The sequence below is a fragment of the Acartia tonsa genome, chromosome 8 (assembly GCF_053477335.1).
Source record: "Acartia tonsa isolate MP-2025a chromosome 8, ASM5347733v1, whole genome shotgun sequence".
In the NCBI taxonomy this organism is placed as follows: domain Eukaryota; kingdom Metazoa; phylum Arthropoda; class Copepoda; order Calanoida; family Acartiidae; genus Acartia; species Acartia tonsa.
In genome coordinates this window covers 29,806,947-29,831,515 of record NC_137267.1, presented here as the reverse complement: position 1 = coordinate 29,831,515, position 24,569 = coordinate 29,806,947, and the positions used below count along the sequence as shown (strand labels likewise).

The window sequence follows — 24,569 nt, the reverse complement described above, 5'->3', positions numbered from 1 at the left end:
CTTAGGTTAGGGAATAAACCGATAAAAATTTTAATTAATTTTCTTTGTTCTTCAACCTTTGCTTTTACTAATTATTTTATTATTCATGTGAGGTGCCACAAACTAATCATAAAATTTTATTTTTAAAAGCAAAGCTTTTCTATAATTAGGGTCGGTCCGTTCAGTTTTCTCTTTCAAACTATATTTTGAAATTTTGGAGAGGGTCGTAAATCCCCCCCCCCCCCCCTAGATTAATTGAATTCCCCTCCGAACTGCAATCGCCCCTAGAGGACTCTAGGGGGTGTAGCCGCTGGTTTAATATATTCAACAACAGTTTTAAGATATGCTTAAAATTAGGTTTTCTTAAATTAGGTATTTTAAAATTAGGTATTTTTAAACTTAGGTATTTATAGTTAGGTGTTTATAAAATTAGGCATTTTTAAAATTAGGTGTTTTGTCACATTAGGCATTTTTAAAATTAGGTATTTTTAAATTAGACATTTTTAAATTAGGTATTTATAAATTAGGTGTTTTGTCACATTAGACATTTATAAAATTAGGCATTTTTAAATTAGGTATTTTTAAATTAGGTGTTTTGTCCCCACTCCATAATTTTGTTATAAACACGTTCTCTCATGAGTTGGCTTGAAAACTTTGTGTGTTAAATCTTAATTGGTTAGTTCAAACTAGCATGGTTCAAACTTTGCAACAATTATAATTTCAATTTAAAGAAGAGGTAATTTTGATTTCATAATTTGGAGTGTAGATCTCTATCGTTTATTGTCATATTCAAATTAAGATTCCTGGAGAATAAGGCTAACAAGCTGATAAAATTTATAGATATAATGCTATTAACTATAATACAAAAATAATTTTTAAAATCTTAAGTAGATACAATGTTATATCAATCAGAGTCAAATATTCCTGCAAGTTGTATACATCCAAAAAGATTAATAACAAAATTACCCCTTTCTAAAAATCAGAATTATTGGTTGAAAAGTCTGGACACTACTAGTTTGGGAACAACCAAAAAATATATAAAAAGAACCCAAAGTTTGGGATCCAACGAATATGATACGATTGTTTTTTAACCTTGGGTACCAGTGAAATTTACATTTCAATGTCCACTCCCTTTCTGCTAGTAATAAAAGTATGTTGCCATATATTTTCTCCTGTTTTAAATAAGCGAAAAAGCATTTTTATGTTCAAAAAATCTTTTAAAATTAAATCACAACAATTGTTACAAAGGTCTAAATTCTTCAGGGTAATAGTCAAATAATTCCATATCCAAACTCATAGTTCTAAAACAAAATAATCATAACTTGAATTCAAATTTTGAAATCATTGGTGGAAAAATTTAATCACTTTACCTGACTAATTTTGCATACAGATCTTTACTTAATATGTTTAAGTACTGGGAAGTTGTTGTACTAAAATAAATAATTGTTAGTAACGAAGCTACTCCAAATTCACTTTGTATAGTGGTCTGTCCGGAATGGAACCTAGGTGATTTTTTGACAGCTGCTATTTAAGATAGATTAGGAATTGTTTGTGCAAAGAGCATCCAGTAAATAAATTACTTGGTCCATCGGTCATGCTACGAAAGGCATTTATACTTGTGGAGGTTCATAATTTTCTGTTATTTTCAAGATCTTCTATTTAATCATTTTCCACTTTCTCCCCCCCCCCCCACCTTTTTGTTATGAACACTGAATATTTGCTCTCAATTCACTTTGTCCGTATAGATACCCAACTAATTTTGATTTTATTGTCAGATTTTCAAGAATATTGACAATATTTTTATGGTAAAAAATGCATTTGCAAAAAACCTGAGTTTCTCATTTTTTGGAACAATCTTCCCAAATGTATTTCTTTTCTGAAAAAAAAATTTTAAAATAAATTTTCTAATAGTTTCCTGATAAATTAAATAACAAATGTAAATCATTTTCCATTTGGTAGCGATTCAAAGAACCCAACGTAATGTGAACGATTATTCTCCATTATAATAACTCTTGCAAAATGTTTCTAAAATTTTGTTATTTCCTAACCTTTTGTGAATAAACCTACCATATCCAGAATCAGGTTTTTTCAAATAGTTCAAACTCGGATTTCAGTGACAGGTGTTTTAAGAAATAAAAAGAGGTAATTGTATTTGTAAATACTTACTTTTGTTTTTCTATCACCTTGATTCTTTTTCACACCAACAAAATTGACCTTGTAATAGTGATTAATAGTGTAATTTGTTTTGTTTGGTTAAAGGTAGAAGCTTATGGCATTATGATAGATGTTTAAAAAAGGTGCCAAACTGGATAATTTACAAAAGATTGTATTTTATTTAGAAATGACGGAAATGCATTGTTTTTAAGAAACTCAGCATTCGTAATAAACTGAGTTAGTGTACACTGAAAATCTAAAATAAGCATAACAGTGTATTTGCAATTTTAATAACTAAATAACATACATTATTAGAAGAGGGAATAAAAATGGATAGAGGACAAACAAACTAAGTGAGTTAAAAATCAGAAGTACAGTTGTCATAATAAAGGAAAGTTCAGTTCTAGTAATTTACCTTTTCTAGTTTTTGAATACAATATAAGTCTCTGTTGTATGTTTCAAGCTTTACAATATATCTGTAAGGCATCTAAAATCAAGACCATATTTAAAGGTGAAATTCATTTTAAAGGTAAATACAGAAAACAAATAAAAATTAAAATATGAATAGAAGTAATGAGTTTATAATGTCATATATACTTTGTATTATACTTTTTTAAATACTAGCGGCTTCGCCCCTAGCCTCTAGGGGCAACGCCCTATGAGGTAAGGGGAAGCCAACCCTCCTATATAGAATTTGTTTTTAAAAAAATAGACACTGCTACAGGCTGCCTACTGCAGAATTTGATAAAAAAGATAGGCACTGCTACAGGCCAGGTATAAGGGATAGGAAACCTGGCCATAAATTAGGTCTCGGCCTGGTTTTGAAAGGGATCATGCAACTTTTACCATTTGCCTAATTTAATGACCTTACTGGCAGACGGCTCATATTGGCTACCGCTCTAAACCAATAGTGTTCTGTGATTTGGGCTTGTTTTGTATCAACCAATCACCAATTGGCGGAAATTTTAGAAGCAGACAATTCTAGAAAAAATAATGATTTGTCTGCTACGAAAAAATAAATATAAATGGTGTTAGATCACATTAGTTTAATTATTAAATCTGCTTAGAGTTAAACATTGAAAAAGGGCAATATAGAAAAAACAAAAATAACGGGATTATTTTTTTGGAAAGAAGGTAGCTACGAATTTTCATTTGGTAGTTTATAAATTAGATGTTGTATTTTGAATTTTAAAAATTTAATACGGAATTGATACAACACCTTAACCCTAATTTTTGTACAATACAACACAGTACAGATATATCATTACATTATAGTATCCAAAGAACTTGATAGAATGTTACCCAAGTGCATATTTATTTATTTATTTTGAATTTTAATTAGCAATGAAATTTTCAAATAAAATTTTTACTCATTAAAAAAAATGCAAATAATACAAACTAAAATCTGTCTGAGGGAAACCCAACGATAGCTTTCTGACAGTTCAAATTACCAAAGTAAAAGATAAAAAAATTTTGGGAGAGAAAAAACTTCATTTTAACAAAAGCCATTAATATATAGGTTTATAAAAAGTTATGTTTTTTACTTTAAACTAGCTACCTGAATTTGATTCTATACTTTATCTACACACACACACACAGCTTTTTCATTAGCGTTTAGGACGAACTACTGCGCCATCCAAAAACTGGTTTATTAGGCCTAGGCTAGAAATAGGCCTGAAATAATATTTTCCTACGTTTCCCATCCCTTATCCCTGCTACAGGCTGCCTACTGCAGAATTTATTTTAAAAAATAGGCACTGCTACAGGCTGCCAACTGCAGAATTTGTTTTTAAAAAAATAGGCACTGCTACAGGCTACCTACTGCTACAGCCTACCTAAAAAAAAGGGTGGGGGATTTTTGTTTTTGGGGGTAGGGGTGTCCCACCCCCTAATAAAATAGCCTAAAACCACCACAGGACCAGTAGGTATATTCCCTGAAGAGTAAAATCTAATCGGATCTTAAAGGACAGACAGATGGGCAGACAGACAGATGGACGGACAGACAGACATCGGTCTACTTTGTATTATAGTTGTATTGTATCATTTCAAGCATAAACTATATATATGTTTAAACCTTACATAAATGGTTAGGATGCTTAAATCATAAAGTTATATTTGTCTTTACCATTATCAGACCTTGTGGTATACTTGTGCTTTTGAGGTAACCAGATGAAAAACTTGAACTAAGATACTTACCCCACAGTAATGACAGTTAGCATAATATGGTTTAAAGTGGGCATTTACATCTCTGTTAGGACATTCCTCAGCACTGAAAAAAATTCAAATATGTTTAGAAAATTTATTTTCAAGTAAAATTTTCAAAATTGAAAAAAAATCCTGAGAGGATAATACCCAAATTCCAAAAAAAATCTCTATTATCATTACCTGCAATGATTATCAATTTTGTCAATAACATATTGAACTAAATTTGAGAAACTCAAGTCACCATACTTCTTCATGATCTCTTTGCGACTTAAAAATTAACAAATTGGTTATCCAAGAATCAAATCAAGTTATGAACCATTAGCATCTTTACTCACACATGATACTGTAGCACAACTCATAGTGCATAATCTGGTTATTAAGTTGGTTATGGGTAAAAAACCCGGCAAATACTTTAACATAACTAAATCCTTTAACGTGGTTCCTACTGTTGCTATCTCAGAGATGCAACGTTAACAATTAAGGAAAGGGGAATGTAATTGTCAAAACACGCCGAGATCAGCAAAGTAAATCCTTCAAGTCAAAGATGTTGTTGTCTGCAGGTAACTATGTGATAATTCACATTATTAAGCAAGATTGAATGAGAAATATTTATCAATGTAATGCAAATTTAGGTTATGAAAAGAATCAATCCTTATACTAAAGCAACAGGATGTCTGTGTGTTTGTCTGTGTGTTTGTACCGAAGGATCTCGCTAACCGCTGAACCGATCGGGTTCTCCTTAACAGGGTAGCTTCTCATAGGTCCCGGGAAGGTTTATAACTATTTTGGGGAAGGGTACCACCACCCTCCCAAGAGAAATCGCCCCTAGAAAAAAATTACCCCTCCCGAAAAAGAGACTTGAACGAAACATAAACCAATTATTTCTCTAATTAGATATTTTAAATAAAAAAACATTCAAAATGCCACTAGAGGCCTCTAGGGGCGTAACCGCTAGTTATGGATAAAGAAGTTGACATTTTGTTAAATATAATTATGAAAGCTTTATATACTGGGTAAATATATATATAATTACCTCTTATCAAAAGACTTGGCATCTACTGAAGTATTTTCTATCTTGTCTATAAACAAGGATACTATCCTTGCAATATTAAGATTGATTTTAAAAACAATAATATTTTCTATTTTTCAATAAAGCAAAGCAAACTTGTTTGCTGGAAACATTAACTTACCTAGCAAGTGGATGACGTACTACACTAAAGGAAAATGTTGAAGCTACAACTTGTCTGTAAAAAGTCAGTGTTAAGTGTAATCAATATAAAGTTTTAATAAAAACACTTACTTTTTATGATCATTTTCAGTCAGATGCATTAAAGGCATAAATTTTCTTTGTTTTATATTTCTTATATCTACAAATATTTTTTAATTGAGAATAAAAAAAGGATTATATTTTAAAGTAAAAATGCAACAACTAATCTTTAAAAAAAATACTTAGCCATGGAAGATTATTTAGCTGATTTTTTGTAATAATTCCACTAATAACTGCAAGTTCATCTGTTAGGGTTGTTGAAGCAACCTAAATTGGATACTTTACTTTCAGTAAAATATTTTATTTATTATATTAGAAATTATCGTGTTGAAGAAAACCCCACTAAGTAAATTCACTAGATAAATGTTGGAAGGTTATTAATTGATATCCATACAAGACTGCCCTAACAGTAAACAATTTTACTAATTAGGACAACAATCTTATTTTCATCCCTGAATAGCAGGACTAGTATTTAATCTTGGAAATTATATCTCTACACTAGCAGATTGGAAATTTATATATCCATATGGATATTTTTAAATTGTGTTCTCTATTAAACCCTGGGATTAATAGAGAACACTTGGACTTGTATCCCGATCTTTTCTTTTGTTTACATATGAGACTTTTGTCCATTGAGGTTTTAATCAATGACCTTTTCCCACAGTTGAAGATAGGGATACAATTTTCCATTACATCCATGAAATCCTGAAAATGGGTGGAATTTTTCTAATCTTAGATCTAGTCCCAAACCAAACCATACAATATTACCTTTGCATGTTTACACCAACTTATATTGTGTGATTTCATATAATTCACATGAACATCTGTTGATGGGTCTTGCTTAAATTCAGGTCTGAAAATCAAAAGAAATAAAACAAATGTTAATTTTTCTAAAGTATTGCATACTCTAAAATGAATGTTTAATATTTAATCATTACCACGCACTATAGTGAGAAATCTGTAAACGAAATTTTTATTAATTTGTAATATCAAATGTACTAATACCTTCTTTGACAAAATTCTTTAATAGTCTGTTTTCTCCTTTCCTGAGAAACATAAACAATTTGCAATTTGTAAAACTATGTTTATGTAATTCACAAAATAGAAGTTGACAATCTTTAATTAAGCCTGATCACAAGATTTGTTAACAAACTTCCCCCTCTTTAAAAAAGCAATGTCAGCAACCGCACCTAAAGACATGGCTATGTACAGAATTTCGCAGAGGATGGCGTAGGCTCAGTGAGGCTGATTCTTCAAAACGCCCATCTTTCTCTTTAGTTGCAGATCCTACTTTAGTTGTGTCTAAGCTGTTTTAAGCTAAAAGGCAGGCTTATAAGGTGGCTGTAGCTGAGGCTGCCAGTCCTGTTAAACACAATTATAAAAGTACCTGATCTTTAAAAAATAGTTGGAAAACAATTTCATCCTCTGGTTTTATTTCAGTCTTTAGAATTTGTGGTTCTTCATAAGATTTCGGATAACTTCTAAAAACGAACAAATTTTAAACTAATCTTATGACAAGGGACAAGCGGACTCGCCCCTAATGTCTAGAAGAACTTTAAATGAGGCTTAGGGATGTTAACCCTACACCCTAATTTCTCTAGGGAGGATGGAGGTCTCTTCCCCAAAAAATAGATTAAAACCTTATCAGTTGCTTTCAAATAAGGATAAAGTGATTTGTGTAAATTTTGTATACTCACCTAGTAATTAAATTTTGTAAATTTAGAATAACGATTATAATGTTAAATATCCAAAAACACAGAAACCATCTAAATAAAAAGTGATAAAGAAATTGGGGGGTGGATGTTCTAACAGTATTTTGTAACTTTCACACAAATAAATTAATGCCAAAACCTAAGAGGAGGACTAATTAAGTTTCCTCCCTTCCAGAATAGGTTTAAACTATTGATAGTGCGGATCTACTGTGCGATTTTAAATTAAATATCATAAGTAATGAATATTCACTGAATCAAACCCTATTATAACACAAGATGCATGACCTAATTGTGATGAACATGATGTGTTCGCTAAATCATATGTCGAGTCCACGACTGATCAACTGTTTTCAATTAAAAATAAAGTTTTACCAGGAAAGTAAGAATTTGTCATAATAAAAATTAAAGTTTTAAATTTTTTTAAAAAATCCCTAAAGCTTTAAAATCAATACCCAAATATTTTCATGGCAAGATTTTCGTGTATGAAAGAGAATAATGTTATTAAGCAATTTTATTAGTTATTTATCGCACCGTATTATAGAAATCTTTTGGCTTATATTAAAATGAAATTTTTAAATATTAAAACCAGTTATATGAGAAAACTGGTATTCATTTTGAAAAATTCTGAAGTACATGATTCTTCAGTTCTAATCCAGCGGGTATCAACCGGTTTCAAAGCCATACTCGAAAAGTTCCAAACATTTCTACTACTTAAAAAAAGGTATGTGTAAAGTATACCTTTAAAGCACACTTGGTTTGCAAAAATAAAATTTATCGTTTTTATATTTTACATTTTTTATTTAAAAAAAAACTACTTCAATATTAAAATACATTTTTGTTAGTAACTATGTATAAAGGTGATTCAATATGGGTCTTAATAAAATTAATCATATCTTTTTAAAATATAGCTTTTCTATAGTTAAGTCCGTACGTCACAGTTAGTTCTTTATGTTAATTTAGACATGTTATAATTGTCCTATCGATTTCAAACTTTAAACGATAATTCTTGTAACAATTAGGTGCGATTTAGAAAGCGTAGCAACTATATAATCGTTATCAAATAGTCTGAGAAGTCATTTAAAAAATGCTAATTTTTTACTTTTTGGAGAATTTCTTTTATATTATAGTATAGTATAATCCAATTCATCTGATTTTGGAAACAATGATTCATAGGACAATAAGATACAATATCTTAAGCATATAATCAAGTTCTAAGTTTATGGTTGTATGTTGTTCCGTTTTATTTTAGAGCTTTTATGTTGTTATCCTTGTTTAATTACTCCCAAACAAGTGTACATCAATAATGTAAAACATTTTTTTTTCTTTGCAAATTAAACACGTTTTTATATTTATTTTTTACACAAAAGATTATTTAGTACATTATTCTATTCTAATGTAAATGAAAAAATGTGTTTATCTGTTTGTCGCAGCCACGGCCACTGTCAGGCACCAGAAAAAAAACGTAGGCCATCAAATAAACCTTATTGTCAGCCGCGCGGCTTATTATGCCTCTAACTAAGCTAAGTATCTTTTTAACAGCTGTAGCCGTTTAATACACAACTTAGACAAAGCTAAAGTAGCAACCGCAACTAACCTTTCTTATTCGAGCGGCTTAGAGGAAATATCTGCCACCCCAAGCTGCTGTTCCTACTCTCTGCGTAGAAATTTAATGTATGTTGGAGTATACGTGGATATTATGATGACGGGGGATGAAGTATCGTCAATTTAGGTTGCTAATATGAACATCATTCATTTGTCAATTCGTTCCTCTAGTATGAGGGAATGGGGTATAGGGGTTTGATGGGAGTATCGTTATTTTTGCCAGCTATAAGATTCACTTTATAGGAGTACATATTATTTTGGTGTAAGATCTCAGCAGTAATAATTCCATTTCTCTGCATAGACAGATCAAAGGACAAGGCGAGTTATTTAGTTGACGCGTAATTGTCAGCAAATGTATCTTAAATAACAGCCAAGAAAATCACTTTAGATTTTAAACGGACATTTTGAATTTTAGAGCAGCTTTGCTACAAAAATTAGTTTTCTTCTCGTACTTAATGATTAACATATAAAGCTTTAAATAAGAAAATCATTATCTTAAAATTAAAATAATTACACATTATTGTTATATTCGTGTATTTCTAATTTTCTGATAAGAGAATAAACTCAGAAATAAGAATTATTTGATTTTTATCTTGTATATATCAAAAGTGTTCGTTACATAAAGCTAGATTTATGTTGCTCCACGATCGGTCGCGCCCTTAGCACATAGGGACTCTGATTTCGAAGAGGGAGGGAAGAGACCGATAAATAGCATAAAACCATATTCCAAGAGTCAAATTTTGAAGAGAAAAAAGAATTAACACATTCTATGTGAAGCTTCCCTAAAACTGAGAATCAAATTCTTTATTGCGTCATCTTCATGGACAAATTTTATGAAAAAAGTTTTTTTTACTTTTTTTATTTAATAATTTTACATTGTCCAAATGAAGAGGCAATCTATGTTTTAGGTTTTAGCAGTATATTAGCCAAAAAGTCAAAACAGACGGCTTAATAGCGAAAAAAGACGACTCACAAATTCTAATCATCTACAAATAAGTTTTGCAACATTATATGAACATTCTAATATGAATGGATGAATTTGAAATACAATCAAATATCAAGGTTTATCAAATAGATATAGGAGAACTTGATGGTCAATCTGCCACAATATTCCACTTAAAAAGTTATTCCTAGCAGACAAACCCTTTTGTTTATTCATAGTTATATATGATTCATTCCAATAGTAAGTAATAATGAATAATTTGGGCGGATTATTTCCCACTATTTTCCTATTGGCTAATTTAGAGATTATATATCTAGATTTTCTATGTTTATTTTTGATTACTTACTTATCACATAATTAATCATTAATCAAAAACAAGATATTTATTGGATCTAAAGTTTATTTTTACCAAAAAAATTATAGATATAAATAAATATAATATAAATTAAAATAATAAATTAAGATAAACATTAGAATATTATATTTAAGTTACAATAACATTTTTTTGCATTCATAAATAATTATTGCTGTTAACAATTTAACCCTTAAACAAATAACAAATAGTAAATACATAAAAATTCAGGTTTAAGGTATAGCTAAAAAGCAAATTAAATTTAAAATAATACTTGGGGCGCAAGTGTTGATACAAAAATCACAAAAGCTTTACAATTATGTTCAAAATATTTTAGTTGTTGGTTATAGCTTGTTTCAGAAATTGAAATATTAATTAATTATGTGCAATGTTTTAATTTAAATGGGATAATAATAACAGCCCTTTGATTAAATGAAGCTTGCTTTCAAATTTGACAGTCTTTTGAAATCAATGACTATATTCATGCCAAAAGGAATAAATCAGATTTCTTTGGTTTACTATATTGTGTGCTATTTTGAAAATGTATACATATATTACTCTAGAAACTATTTATAATCTGACTGATCCATGGATATAATGGTGCTAGTCTCTGAAACACTGTTGGTCTATTCCTCCTCTCTCCACATCCAAATCCCCAACTGACAACACCCACAACAGCTTTGTCACCCACTATCAGTCCACTGCCAGAATCTCCTTTGCAGGTGGACTGACCTCTCACCTCTTTCTCATGGTTACCAGCACATACCATTAGTTCACCCTCAAAGAGGTCAACGCCAGTTTTTTCATAAAAACACTCTGCATTGGGATAAATTTGAAGATCAATTTCTTTAAGATCTTGCGACAGCTGGCTTTGAACATCACTAACCTCCCTACCCCATCCTGCAACTGTGGCATCTAGGTTATCAATATCTAGAGTAGGAGAAACACATGCAGTTATCAGCTCATCAGTGAGACCTTCTGGAAGACGAAGTTTTATTAGAGCAGCATCATAAGCCAAACTTTTCTTCATATCAAAGTTAGGATGAGATAGGATAAGAACATGTCTGTAGAATAATCTTTCTCCTGACACTGGATTGTAAACTCCAAATTTCAATCTTCTCTTTGTAACATCTTGAAAGCAATGAGCTGCTGACAGAACCCAACCATTGTTTAGAAGAGTACCACCACAAATGTTCTGATCATTGCCATCAGAATCAGCCAGAAGAATTCTGACAGCCCAGGGATGTTCAGAGTCAGCTACATCTCTTCCACCAACAACACGTCTTTTTCTACTCAAGGTTTTACCCTGCAATGGTAAGATTTTACATTCACTATCTACCTTTACTTTACTGCTGCCATGAAATTTATGTTCTGAGGTGGATGAGATTCTAGATTCTGTAGTTTTCTGGGTTGCTTCTGTAGTTGGCTGAGTTGTTGGTGTATTTGCAATTGTTACAGAAGAGTAGATAGGAGTTGTTTTTGTTGTTGTTGATTGATCACTATCAATTACACAACAGCTTCCAAGTGCTCCACTGCCTTCTAGGTAACATCTGTTTACATATTTTCCTTAAAAATACACTAATTACATGGATATATGGAAAGTGTCATGTGTGATGTCTTAAAAAGGAAAAACGCCCAAAAAAGGGATGGCTTATTTTTATAACGTAACACATGACAATTTGCAAATCTTCATATGACATTATGAATTTAAGATGGCTAAGATAACATTGTTTCTCTTGTTTTAAATTCTGGCTAGATTATGGGTTCAACCACTTTTATGACAGGTTAAAATATAGACCAAATACAGATAACCTCCATCATAACCTAACAGGGACAAGGAATAAAGGAAAAATATTTTACCCCAACTTTACACCAGTCTTTTAAAACCAAAAATATAAAATTTTGGACGTTTTTTCCAGGGGTAATTTCTCATTGGATGGTGGAGGTGCCCTCACCCAATTTATATATACACCTACAGACAGACACAGAGACAGTCATCATTTTACTTTTTTAAGGATATAATATAAATGTTTTACCTTTAGCCTTTATGCATTGAATGGTCTTGATGCATACACCTTCCTCTCCATGTCGGCCTTCACATCTTTGCCTCAATACCTCTACATCCCCTTCATCTATATTGAGGTTATGTTTGATATTTAATTACTTAGGATAACATAGAATAGCTTTTAATGGAGATAATAAAATAACGTTACAAAATACAAATGTCCTATATTGAAGTATACAGGCCTATTATTGTCATTTGACTTTTATGATGTAAAACCCAAAAACAAAAACCTTCTAAAAATTATTGAAAAAATCAATCAGATGCCAAAAATGGCCAGTTTTAGCAAACATATCAAATTATATACTGTTGACTTACCTAAAGTTTAATGAATAAACAGACTATTAAAAACAACTTGTAAGTAGAATTACAAACCAAATAAATCAGACAATAAGCAAAAAGCAAATTTCCAGTATAGCTTCAAAACCTTTTAATATCCACTGGATTAGAACCAGTTCTCAGCCGTACTGAAAAATCATGTATAGCATCATATTACAAAATATTTTCCACAAATGGTAAAATAAAAATCATAAAAATTAATAACAGTTTTGATAGCCCAAGCCTTCGTCCACCCGGGGCTAACAAAACTGGTCTTAATCTTTTAATTTTTCATTAAAATATCCTTGGAAAGCTGTCTATAACACAATGCGATAGATAACTATTAATACATTGCTTTCTTCCCTTTATTTTAAAATTTTAAATTGCAAAGATATTAAATCTACTTGTATACATAACCCTGACCTTTACTAGAATCTGGTGTAACAAAACCTCTTCCTCCACCAAAAACTACTGGAGTTAAAACACAAAGAAATAAAATAATATTTCTCATTATTAAGTTTTGTTTTCTGTATATAGAGATTAAGAAGAAAACTATTTGAAAATCATTCTTGAGCAGAATCTTATATTGGTGAAAATTACGCAATGTTTAGTTTTTTAGGCTAGTAATTTACCAAAATTTTCTTGAGAATTTGCGCAATTTTATGTAAACAAGGATGCCAACAAAAGCGAAGCTCTAAAATCAGATGGAAAGATCAATTACTCTTGTAGTGTGTCAAAACTTAAAAAGCAGAATAAAAAATGCATACGTCTAAACAAAATTGTTGTAAAACTTGTTAAATGCAGGGTACTATTTATGGACATGCTTACATCATTCAGACTTGATTATAGAGATGCTTCGCTTATAACATTGTACCTTGTTGTAATAAGAATCAGTATTTCAAAAATCAGATGAATAGGATAATTAAACCAAATAAAAAATTGGTATGAATAAGGTTAAAAAGCAACATGTTTTTAATGGACATACGGACTTTCTGGTAACAATTTAAGAGTTGCAATGCTTTCTAAATCGTACCTAACTGTTTAATAATCAACATGCAAAGTTTGAAATAACAGGACAATTCTAACATGTTTAAATTAACGAAAAGAGCAATAGATATTTATCATATTAACTTTCTACTGTATAAACTACACTCACTTATTTGACGTTATTAAAGAAACTCTGAACTTATATAAAAGAATAGAAGAAGAGAAGCACCGCCACTAAAAAAATATTTTAAGGGTATGATGAAATAAGGATCGAATTATGAGGTAATATAAAATTAATCATCATTACAAAGCAGCTTATAGTGTCTAATAAAAATGACGTCAAACAATACAAATGACCAATGATAGGCCAGTTTATATTTTACAATTGGTCATCACAATATATTCTGGCTTATAATTGGTATGAAATCATTTTTTATTAGGCACTATAAGCTGTTTCCATTCTCACGTTATGCGTATTTAGCTAGCTATTTTTATACTTTATAAAAAAACGAAACTTTATACACTTATGGTCTGTCTGTCTGTCCAATCTATAACAGATAGCTAATTGAAGCCTGTTGTGCCCAACCATACAAAGATTACCCAAGTCAAAACCCGACAACAAACGGTCTTGTTACCTTCTACGCAGCAAATTTCTTTTTACACAGGGATAGGAAAATTAATAATAAATTTCAAAAATCCTTTTTCAATTTGAGATTTCTTTAATTCTGAATTTAGAGATACGGAAAGTGTTTGACGTCAAAAAATACGTCTAAATCCATATCTTTCTTAGGGGTTTCCTTTCACATTTCTTCTCTCATCCTTCCTTTTCAGACGTATTTTTATGACTTCATTCATGAAACTTTCCGTATCTCCGTGGATTCCCTGAGTTTTAAGTTTACTTGTCCATTATATAAAAGTAACAGGATGTCTTTCTTTGCATTTGCACTGAAGGATCTCGGTAACCGCTGGAACATAATGTTTCTCACTTACGGTGAATCTTAACAGGTCAAAGAGAGGTTAATAATTATATTGGGGAAGGGTACCTCAACCCCAATAACTAATAAAAGAAACTGCGCAAGGGAAAACATCCCCCCACCCTTCCTAACACAAAAAAAATTAAATGATATCTTTGAAGAGAAAGAAATATTTGTAGTCCATTGCCCCATCTCTCTGCTATAAATGGTGTATGAATTAAAGTGAGCCGCACGTAAATGTAATCACAATCTTCTTTCAGTTCGTGAACAGTTTTGATGAATAACAATTGATACACAGTTTTTTCAGAGATTTTTTAAAACAACGTCAAAACTTAGCTAACAAAAACTAATTGCAGACCTGGACATAGTCATACTAAAGATGAGAAAAATAAAGTTTAAACTTATAGTCATGTTGTTGTGTTGATTTGAAAAAATCCTGTAAAATTTGTGCCTTATTTTTGTGTCCTGATAACTCTAAGAAGATCATAGAAAAATGTAGAACTTGCTTTAATCCTCATCTGTGGTGTGCATAACTTTTTAGATGTTTCTAAAAAATGTAACTTTGATATACGTGATGTCTTAGTAGATCACCCCCCCCCCTCTTATTATTAAAGTTTTGCCATGTCTATAATTAACCCGTGTGTACTTCGATGATATTCTGTATTTGAAGATTCGTTGTAAGTATGATTTGGTAGATTATTAAACACAGAGGCGTGCAGAAGGGGGATTGTATCCACTTCCTGGCAAAAACAAGGAGGGTAGATACACCCCCCCTTAGTGTTCATCCCACTACACCCTCTTGTAAAAAAGAATGAAGGAGTCAAAATTTTCGGGTGAGCTTCGCAAAATCCTCTGCACGCAACTGAATTAAAACATTAAAGTGTGTTTTATTTTATCTGAAGCTAATGATTTTGGAAATTGCTGTTCCGTTTTGGTTGTACTTTTCAGGGACGCTTTATAAATGTCTTGGGGGCGGTTTAAAGTTTCACACTTCCCTAGAGACTAGTGACGAAGCATCTAGTTTATTTAAAAATAAAGCGGGGAGGGGGAGATAAAGCACTCGATGTTCAATTTAATAAACCAAAAATTTGTAAAGAAATTGTTTGATAAATCTGGTAAATTACCTGCAAAATAAACTTGATTATGCAACGTTCAGGAATTCAAGTACTTTTTAAAAACTATTTTTAAGAAAAAGGTAGAACTATTTTAAATCTAGAGTAAGTCCTTTGTCCTAATGAAAATGGGGATCTTACGGGACGATAAGAAGATGCATGATAAATTGATGTAAGAACCCAATTGGGATAACCAAAATTAGCCATTCTTTAGATTAAAATAGTTGGTTGAAAAGTTTGGACACTTAAGCTTTATACAAACCCATCCAGATTAAATCAAAAGTATCCACATTTTTTAAATCCAATTAATGAGAGAAGCCGTTTATAAAAGTTTGATTTACAGTCTACCGCAACTTTAAACGCACTAGAGAATAAATTTAGAGTCTACTTCCTTATCTGTTTCCCCCCAAAAAATTAAGCACTTTTAAAACATGTTTCAAATTTAGTTCAACTTTAATTATTCAAGACGCAACTTTAAAATACCAAAAATGAAAATTCTTTTGGTATTTTTTAGCGCCGTAACAACAATAGTTTTAGGTAAAGGATTAAATTTTTTCCTACAGAACCCTGGCCTAGGGGAATGGAATGCAGATGATATCTCTGGGGAGGCGTGCACAGGACTTGTGAGAGGTGAGGAAGGTGTCTGTGTCATGACATACCAGTGCTTGAGAGCTAAAGGTAGTATTTAGTTTCATAGTTCATAATAATGTCTTTTTATGTAGCAGGACAAAGTGACTCAAAAATCAGCCATGTGACGTCACATGGCTGATTGTTTAGACACTTTGTCCTGCTACCTTTCTATTTCTCAGAAAGAAAACAATTTCATTTCAGGGAAGTACTTTTTTTAGAGAAGGGTTCCAAATCCCAGATAAATTTAGCAGAAAAACATAGAATTATCAGTAGATATATTTTAAAAACTTATAAACTATAAAGAGCTTAAATATTCCAGAATTCATATAGAATTTGTTCTGCCTCAACTCTTTTAAGGATTATTTATATTCTGAATAGCTAAAAAGAACATTTAACAACAAAAGGGAGGATTATTTTCTAACAGAACAAGTGGTCTAGTGAAGAAAGATCTAGTAAAACAGACAGACAGACAGTTTACCTCTTTCATATTTGGGATATAAAATTACTAAAACTAATTAGTATGCCTGTTCTTAGGTAAACATGTAAACCGTTGCTACCTGGACACTGGAGCAATTGGCAGCTGTTGTGTTATTAGCAAAAAATCTTCCAATGAAACAGTAGAAAATCTTCCAAAGGCAACTGAAACTACAACAAATACTGCCGTTTCATCGACTACCTCCAATTTGAACAAGATAGGGGTTGATGATGAATGTCAAATTCCAAAAGGGCGTGATGTTGGCGAGGTTGTTGCTGAATCAGAACAGCCATGGATTGTCAGGATCTTCATAAATGAAAGAAACATATGCAGTGGAACTCTTATTAACAATGGTTGGGTCATTTCTGCAGCTCAATGCTTTGATGGCCTTTCTGAAAGTAGCTTTAAGTTTGAAGTTGTTAATCCAGTGTCACAAGAAAGACTAGTTTTTGAAGCTTCAGTAATTTTAGAACATCCAAAATTTGACATAACTTTGAGTCTTGCTTATGATGTTGCTTTGGCAAAGTTGCGCATTCCTGATGTCGTTTTGGATGATCTGACTGTTGCTTGTGTTTCTCCTTCACCTGATATAGATAATGTGGAAGGTATAGTTGCAGTATTGGGTCAGTATGATCAAAGTGGTTTACCTCAAGATCTTCAAGTTATAAATATCCAAGTAATTTCTAACCAAGAATGCTCTGATGCAATGGATCTTGAAACCGAATTGATTTTTGATGGTGAGCAAATGGGATGTGCGGGTCAGCAACCAGAGACGTCAGCGGTCAGTGGAACAGGGCAGTCTACCTGTTCGGCTGCTATAGGTAGTGGTGTCATAGTTGGAAACAGGGCCGTGGTTGGGGTGCTAAGTTGGGGTATTGAATGTGCCCCAGTCTTTCAGAGGATCGCCCCCATCTATTCCTGGATTCAAAATATAATATCTGCCTTTTAAACACATCGATATTTTTGGAGCATACTAATAAACTTTTCGTTTTCCTGTTATTATTTTTCATTTTATTAGAACAAGCGATGACAAACCATAAGTAACGAAGTACATAATTTTCAAAAAAAAAAAATTCGGGAATAGTCCCTTTCGTAACATCGCCCCATAAGGGGCAATTCGTCGTATTTTCAAAATGGCTTTTAATAGGTTATTTTAGGTTAGGTTAGGTTATATTAGGTTAGGTGATTGCCCCACAGGGTTAGGTAATTTGCCCCGCAGGGGCTAGAAATAGGAGAAAAGCTACTGTAAAAAAATACGAAGAATCGCCCCATAAGGTGCGATGTTAAGAAAGGGACTATACCCAAAATTTCTTGTGAAGGATAGGACAACAACAATTTAATTATTCTAAAAGATCTTACATCCTCTTAGGCTCCCTATCTTTTGTTATAAACGAATTTAGTAAAAAAAATTAAGTTTTCGTTCCATCCCTTAGTTCTTGAAAATTTTCCCAAAATAAAAAGTATTTTCTTGTTAATTACTGTTTTTTTTTCAAAAAGGAAGGGAACATTGGAATAAAGATTATTCTCGAACCTAATGACGTCCAAACTTTTTTTTTTGGGGGGGGGGGTGGGGGAGGGTTGGACACGGTTGTAATTTTTATTTGGCGGGAGAAAAAAAGAAAGGCACGTTCAGAGATTTTTTAACCCCGAAAAAAATCTTTTAAAAAGTTTGGGTACTTTAACTTGATTGGTTGCTTAAACCCAAATTTTAATATACAGAAGGAAATAATTTTTTTAATGTGAATTAATAACAATATATCATTTATAGCCATTTCCCTTAATATCCCTGCGTTTTTAAGTAAAGGACTAATTGTTTGGACATGCTTGTGTTGTTCATTAATTCATTCAAGTTATGTTTCACCAATTCTGCTAAATATAACATTTTTAAGTTAGCAGAAATTGCCAATACTACATAACTAACTATCTCTTTTCTTTTTGTTTTGTGTCTTTCTGTAATTTGTTTTAATTTATTAATTATCCATGGTTTGCTTAGCTTTTTATGGAAATAATTGTTCTTTTTATACTTGTAATTTTGGTATTGAGTAATACTTATTACATAGTATTTACATCCTATAGTTGAAGTAACAAGATCAATGAGGACCAGGCTAATGAGGTAGGGCAGCCAATAAGCTTAAACAAAAATGCATTTTAAAGTAAATGTATGCTTATTTGTCTGTCTAGCTGTATGTAATATGTATGTAAATATTTTCAAATAAGGGAATTTAAAAAGTGGATAAATTAAGCGGTGACAAACTACCGAATGGACGGTCATAATCAAGTTATTGAGTTGCTGCGCAACTAACAAATATGAAAAGGGTTGGTCAACAATTTAAAATGGTTAATTAAGGAAAGGGGCTAATATTAAAAAGTGTGTGGGGGGGGGGGGGTACTAATAGTAGTTGTTTTAGTGGTTTATGGGTAGAACAAATTAGTTATAGAGTCATCAAAAACAGGATTTGTATTACTTATCACTCTATTATATTATATTATTCTTTATTGTGAATGGTTAGGTAAAGGTATCCTGGAAAATATAGTTATTAGATCACTCTATTATTATAACTCTAATGTGAATGGTTAGTTAACAGGTATCCTGGAAAAGCTTTAAACACACTCACACAAAATCTCTCCATAGAAAGGGACACGCATGTGAAATGTTTTTGTAATTATTTTTTAATGTAATCGATTTTATAATGTAACATGATTTTATTTTGTCTGAAGCTTAAGATTTTAATGACTACTAAATCAATTGACTTATTCACTTAAAAGAAGCTTTACTTGGGTTTGATGGGATAGTTTTTAGGCGTTATTCTCCTTATCAGGAGTGACTTTTGATAGTTTAGACCTTTTTTTTAAAGATTTAAGGGTTGGGATGGTTTTAAGCTACTGTTCTGTGATTCCCTAAATGCAGAGGCAAAGCTGCTAATTGATTTTAAAAAAGTAGAGCTCAGTTTTTTTAGCCAAAAGATAACCAGATGCTTAAAATTGGCATATCAATTGCAGTAAAAAATGTTTTAATGTTCTTGGTTTTGAAGCGGTTTTTGAGAATTTCTAACCCTAAATCTCCCGAATAACAAATCATTAGCATTTAAATACAAAAAATGGGGGTGGGAGAGGATAGGGGAAACACACAAACACCAAATGATAAAAACTATTGAATATTTCCCCCTGTCTCTGAAAAGCCTAAACAACCGGAAAACATTGTTTTTGCCCGGAAATTGAAGCAAAATTTTGAATTTTCCCGCTGCTACTTCTACGAGCAACACAGTCAAGTAATGGTGATACAAAAACAGTAATAGTTATTGATCGTATTATAGACAGCTTTCCGGAGATGTTAAAATGAAAAAATATAAGATTTAATCTAGTTTTCTTTGCTACAAGGTGCCGAAATATGGTATTAATTTTATGATTTTTAAAAATTATCTTAGAAAGTTGTCTTTAATACAAAGTTATACATTATTTTTCATTAAGGCTGAGAACCGGTACTCATCCAGCGGATATTAATCGGTTTCGAAGCCATACTGGAGAAATAAATACATTCTATTGATTTTAGTAATTATACAATACTAACCAATATATTTGTTTTAATAAGTATTTTATAGAGGGAAAAGCTTTAAAAACTATATGAAAAATTAAAATGTTGGTTTGTAATTTAAAGATTAAACAACAATATTACTCAATTAAAATTTGTGTTCTTAATTCTTTGTAGGGCATAGTTTAATCATCCTTGTGGAATTGTTTTATTGCAAGCTGAGAGGTTTTGCACAAAAAATGCATCCAATCTGTAACCATTTTGCCATTAGAATAGGAAAATGTGTGAAATGCACAAACAAAAACAGGAAATATTTATCAATATTTGTAGCACCGTTTCTCTTATTTAGCCCTTCCTTTCTTAGGTAGCTCTACCGTCATGGATGGATGAAAATACGTTACAACTTTTGGTTTATGTTTTTTCAAAACAACGGAAATTTAGCATTGGATATTAGGAAGGGATATAATACCTGATTATTTTATATGATGGCCATTTTTTGCCATTGTTTTCATTCGATTTATTAAAAATGCTGCAAAATAGGAAATTGTAATATGCACCTTGTCCTTCAATTCTGTTTTTTCTTTAGTAACTATTCAATATTTTTATTCATTCATCCCGCAAAGTGGCCCAAAACCTTCACTTTTAGAAATTGTGGAATGGACGGTTCCTGCGTTTACGAGATATTATTAGACAAACTGCAATAAAAAATCATTATACTCGATTTCTAAAAGTATGGTTTTAAACGTTGATATTTTTATATTTTTGATATGTTATATGAACGTCCTTGTTGGTAAAAATTGTTGACTCTTTTACTTTGTGAGAATTATTTTATAATGTGAATTCTAATAATTTTATTATTATCCTGGTTTTTTTTTAAATAGTGCAGCTACTTTACAATTTTCCAGAGATGTTATGAGATAAGAAAATGAACGTTGATTCCCATCCCCAATGATGATAGATAAAAGGGCCCCCTGATGTAGATTAAAATTATTGATTGAAAAATTTTGGCACTTCTAGTTCGGAACCAACCAATCAAAATTCAATAAAATAAAATATCCCCAGTATTTCAGCTAGCCAATCAGCGAGCGTGGCTAAAAAACTTTGGGTATCCGTATAAAAGTGCTATTTTGGAGGCAAATATTTGTAATTGTAAGGAATTCTAATTTTCTCTTATATTCAGGTTTTTGTACAAAAACACGACCAATTTCTGAGGTCCTCAATAATTCATTCACCTGTTAAAAAATAAAATTACTAATTATTCTAAATACTGTTAGGATGTGTTTGTAAGCAAAACTAATAATCATTACAAAATTATAATTTAATAAATTATGCATGGGAAACTACTTGTTCTTTCAGCGAAGTTTTGTCTTTTTGTTATATTTTAAGTGTGATAGAATTTGATTTATCGACAATATTCCCATACATGTGTTGTACAACCCAATTATAGTACCCTCAGATTTTCATAAAACTTTTGGCACCAATGTAAATTACAGTCCAATGTCCCCTCCTTTTCCTCCCTGGGAGATACTAGAAATAATGCAAAATTAATTTTTTGGGCGGGGTGTTTTTATTTATGTAAATGTGAATACAATACATGGAAATACGGTAAACTATATAAACAATACGAGTAAAAACAAGGATAATCATTAACAAATCTAGGGAGTGAAACCATTTATATTGGTCAATACTTAAATTTTGAAAAATAGCACAAAACCATTGGAACCTATGTGAAGCTGACCTAAAATGGAGAGCTCAATTGGTGAAATGATTAAAGAGATCTTAACCCACAAACCAAAAACCTACTACTACTTTTCATAACAGGATAAGATAAATAGAGATAAACTTACAACCGTTTTTATGTAAGAGGAGGGAGGGGACATTTGACTGTAAATTATATTCGCACCCCAAGAAGAAACATTCTCACATTCGTTGGCTTTAAACTATGATGTCTAAAATCTTAAACCATAATTTCAATTACAGAAAGGATAATTTTTTAATCATTATTAAGGACATATTTATTGTCCATTGTCTTAGCCCTTAAAATTCATGAGTTATCGAATTGTAACTATTCTATGGATGACTGTGATAACGACTACAATCCTTTCAAAATTAGCCAGCTACAAAAGGCAGAATTAACGGATGGACATTCTTACTTACAGAGTGCTTTGATTTAAAGAATTTCTAAGTAGGAATGTGTATTTAAAAGGGATAAAACAATGGAAATTAATTATCCCTTCTCAAAATTGTTTATTGTAAAAATTTGCCTTTGGGTACCTTTCAGTAAGTATTGGGTAAGAGAATGGGAGGTCGCCTTTGTCCTTTCCCTCCCTGATAAAAAGCTAAACTTTAGTTTCGTGTATACATTATCAGTTTTCATGTTAGAATGGAATCAAAATGACACTTTGGGCGACTAAAATAAAATGTTTAAAGGTCATTCATCAGTATACAATAAACATTTGAAAAGCAGTGCAGCAACTTTATAATTAGATCAGACGTTTCAGAGTCTGTCTGTCCGCAAGAACGTTCATTCAGGGGGGGGGGGGATTACATATTACTTCCCCCTCCCCAAAAAATAGCTTAGATATCTGTATACTTTTGTTATTCAATAGGTCTCTTTCTCTTTTTATTGATCAATTTTTATGCAGGGAGGGGAAATTAGACTGCAAATGATGCTGATTCCTAAAGCTTATAAACATGTTTTCTTATTCGTTAGCTTTGCTTTTTGGGGTCTAGGTTGCAATTTATGATTGGTATATACAAACTAACAATGTCCAAACTTTTTAAAATGGGTTCTTTTATGTCATATTCATAATTTGGGTAATACGTTGATTTATCATTCAATGTACATTGTACAATCACTTAAGATCCCTAATTTATTGCAAATAATTTGCCAATCGTGCCATTTGTCATAATATATGTCTTTCAATATATAACTTGATTTTTAACATTCTTTTTGTATTCTTTATTTTTCTCATGCTGGAAATATGTCCGTATTTTCTTTTACTTTTATCTTGATTATTATTGATTTAGTTATCCTTGTTCATTCATTTTGCTATAGCAGTGGTAATCAGCTAATTTTAAATGTTTTCGTGTCTATTTATCCACGAATATAATGATATGCTAATCAGTTTAAAATTCTTTAAGGGTTAGAGATAGCGCAAGTGTTATTAATTTACCCTTTTTAAAATGTAATTGGGAATGCCGCCGATTTAAAAACAAATGCACAAAGCCATCAAGGACCTCAGTGAGGCTTTGCTACAATAAAACAATGGTAGTTTGGTGGTTATTAAAAACTTAAACTTAAAACAAAAAAAACCTTACCTACTACTGTATACAAATATTACTAGGAGCTACTGGAGGCCTATATGGGCACTTGAGGAGGAGGGGGGGGGGGGGAGTTGAATTCGATAACCCAATTTTTATTTTAGATTTTAAAAAAAAGGTAAAAAATTTTGTTGGAAGTTGTTGGTACCCTCCCCCAAATAGTTAAGAACCTTCCAAGGACCTATGAGGAAAACCATATCGCTTCGGCAGTTAGCAAGATCCTTCTCTACAGACAAACATCCTGTTAATTTTTTATAAGGATAATAATCAAATTTTTGCATTATTATGATATCCCTGTTTCACTGCTCTATATCTGAAATTATAAAATACTGAATGCAAAAGCTTTGTTTCTAATGATAAAGCTTTTATGAATTTATAAAAATTGATGATAAAAATATGAATCGTTCGGATAAATCTAAATAAATATAGTGCTTAGTTGAAAGTTATGTTACTGATAAATAATTTTATCTTTTAACTGTGTTACCGTTTTTAAAATGGTTACTGGCCAATAGCTATAGATTATTTTTAAAAGCGAAGCTTTTCTACAATTAGGGTCGGTCCGTCCGTACGTCCGTAACGGATAGCTTTTTTCGTTAATTTAGGCATGTTAGAATTGTCCTATCGATTTCAAATTTTGTATGGTGATTTTTTTAATAGTTAGGTACGATTTAGAAAGCGTAGCAACTCAATAATCATCACCAAAATGTCCGTACGTCCATTTTAAACATGTTGATTTTTTTACTTTTTAAACACCAAATTTTTATGTGATCTAATCATCCGATTGATCTGATTTTTGGTATATTGATACCTGGGATAACAAAGTATAATGTAATTAGCGAAGCAACACTATAATCAAGTCCTAAAAATGTAAGTATGTCCATAAACATTATCCTAAATCAAGCAGTTTTTCAACAAATTTACTTACAATTTTGCTTTGACTCTTA

At 31.4% G+C, this 24,569-nt stretch overlaps 3 protein-coding genes and 1 long non-coding RNA gene across 7 annotated transcripts; 1 reads left to right on the top strand and 3 right to left on the bottom strand.

Moving 5' to 3' along the window:
- Positions 1-584: 584 nt before the first annotated feature.
- On the bottom strand, positions 585-5,738 carry LOC145326456 (uncharacterized). The gene is made up of 10 exons (XM_080169812.1): positions 5,639-5,738; positions 5,529-5,582; positions 5,372-5,437; positions 4,519-4,605; positions 4,330-4,402; positions 2,549-2,620; positions 2,146-2,193; positions 1,809-1,855; positions 1,350-1,409; positions 585-1,280 (listed from the first exon to the last, which is right to left on the bottom strand). The coding sequence occupies exons 1-10, from the start codon at positions 5,674-5,676 to the stop codon at positions 1,220-1,222; spliced, it is 606 nt and encodes a 201-aa protein (XP_080025938.1). The 5' UTR covers positions 5,677-5,738; the 3' UTR covers positions 585-1,219.
- Positions 5,739-5,789: 51 nt separating this feature from the next.
- LOC145326457 (uncharacterized) lies at positions 5,790-7,625 on the bottom strand. The gene is made up of 5 exons (XR_013881922.1): positions 7,303-7,625; positions 6,993-7,086; positions 6,611-6,651; positions 6,374-6,458; positions 5,790-5,872 (listed from the first exon to the last, which is right to left on the bottom strand). It is a non-coding gene; the product is annotated as an uncharacterized LOC145326457 (long non-coding RNA).
- Positions 7,626-10,742: 3,117 nt separating this feature from the next.
- On the bottom strand, positions 10,743-13,146 carry LOC145326453 (trypsin-like). Of its 4 annotated transcripts, none has more exons than XM_080169806.1 (3): positions 13,018-13,146; positions 12,251-12,346; positions 10,743-11,780 (listed from the first exon to the last, which is right to left on the bottom strand). In XM_080169806.1, exons 1-3 carry the CDS (start codon positions 13,103-13,105, stop codon positions 10,774-10,776), a joined length of 1,191 nt encoding a protein of 396 aa, XP_080025932.1. In that variant the 5' UTR covers positions 13,106-13,146; the 3' UTR covers positions 10,743-10,773. The 4 variants fall into 4 exon arrangements, with proteins under 4 accessions (XP_080025932.1, XP_080025934.1, XP_080025933.1 ...); XM_080169808.1 differs by having other exon boundaries at positions 12,251-12,340; XM_080169807.1 differs by having other exon boundaries at positions 13,024-13,146.
- A 2,971-nt stretch (positions 13,147-16,117) lies between these two features.
- Positions 16,118-17,771, top strand: LOC145326455 (trypsin II-P29-like). The gene is made up of 2 exons (XM_080169810.1): positions 16,118-16,345; positions 16,832-17,771. Exons 1-2 carry the CDS (start codon positions 16,156-16,158, stop codon positions 17,719-17,721), a joined length of 1,080 nt encoding a protein of 359 aa, XP_080025936.1. The 5' UTR covers positions 16,118-16,155; the 3' UTR covers positions 17,722-17,771.
- The last annotated feature ends 6,798 nt before the right edge of the window (positions 17,772-24,569 follow it).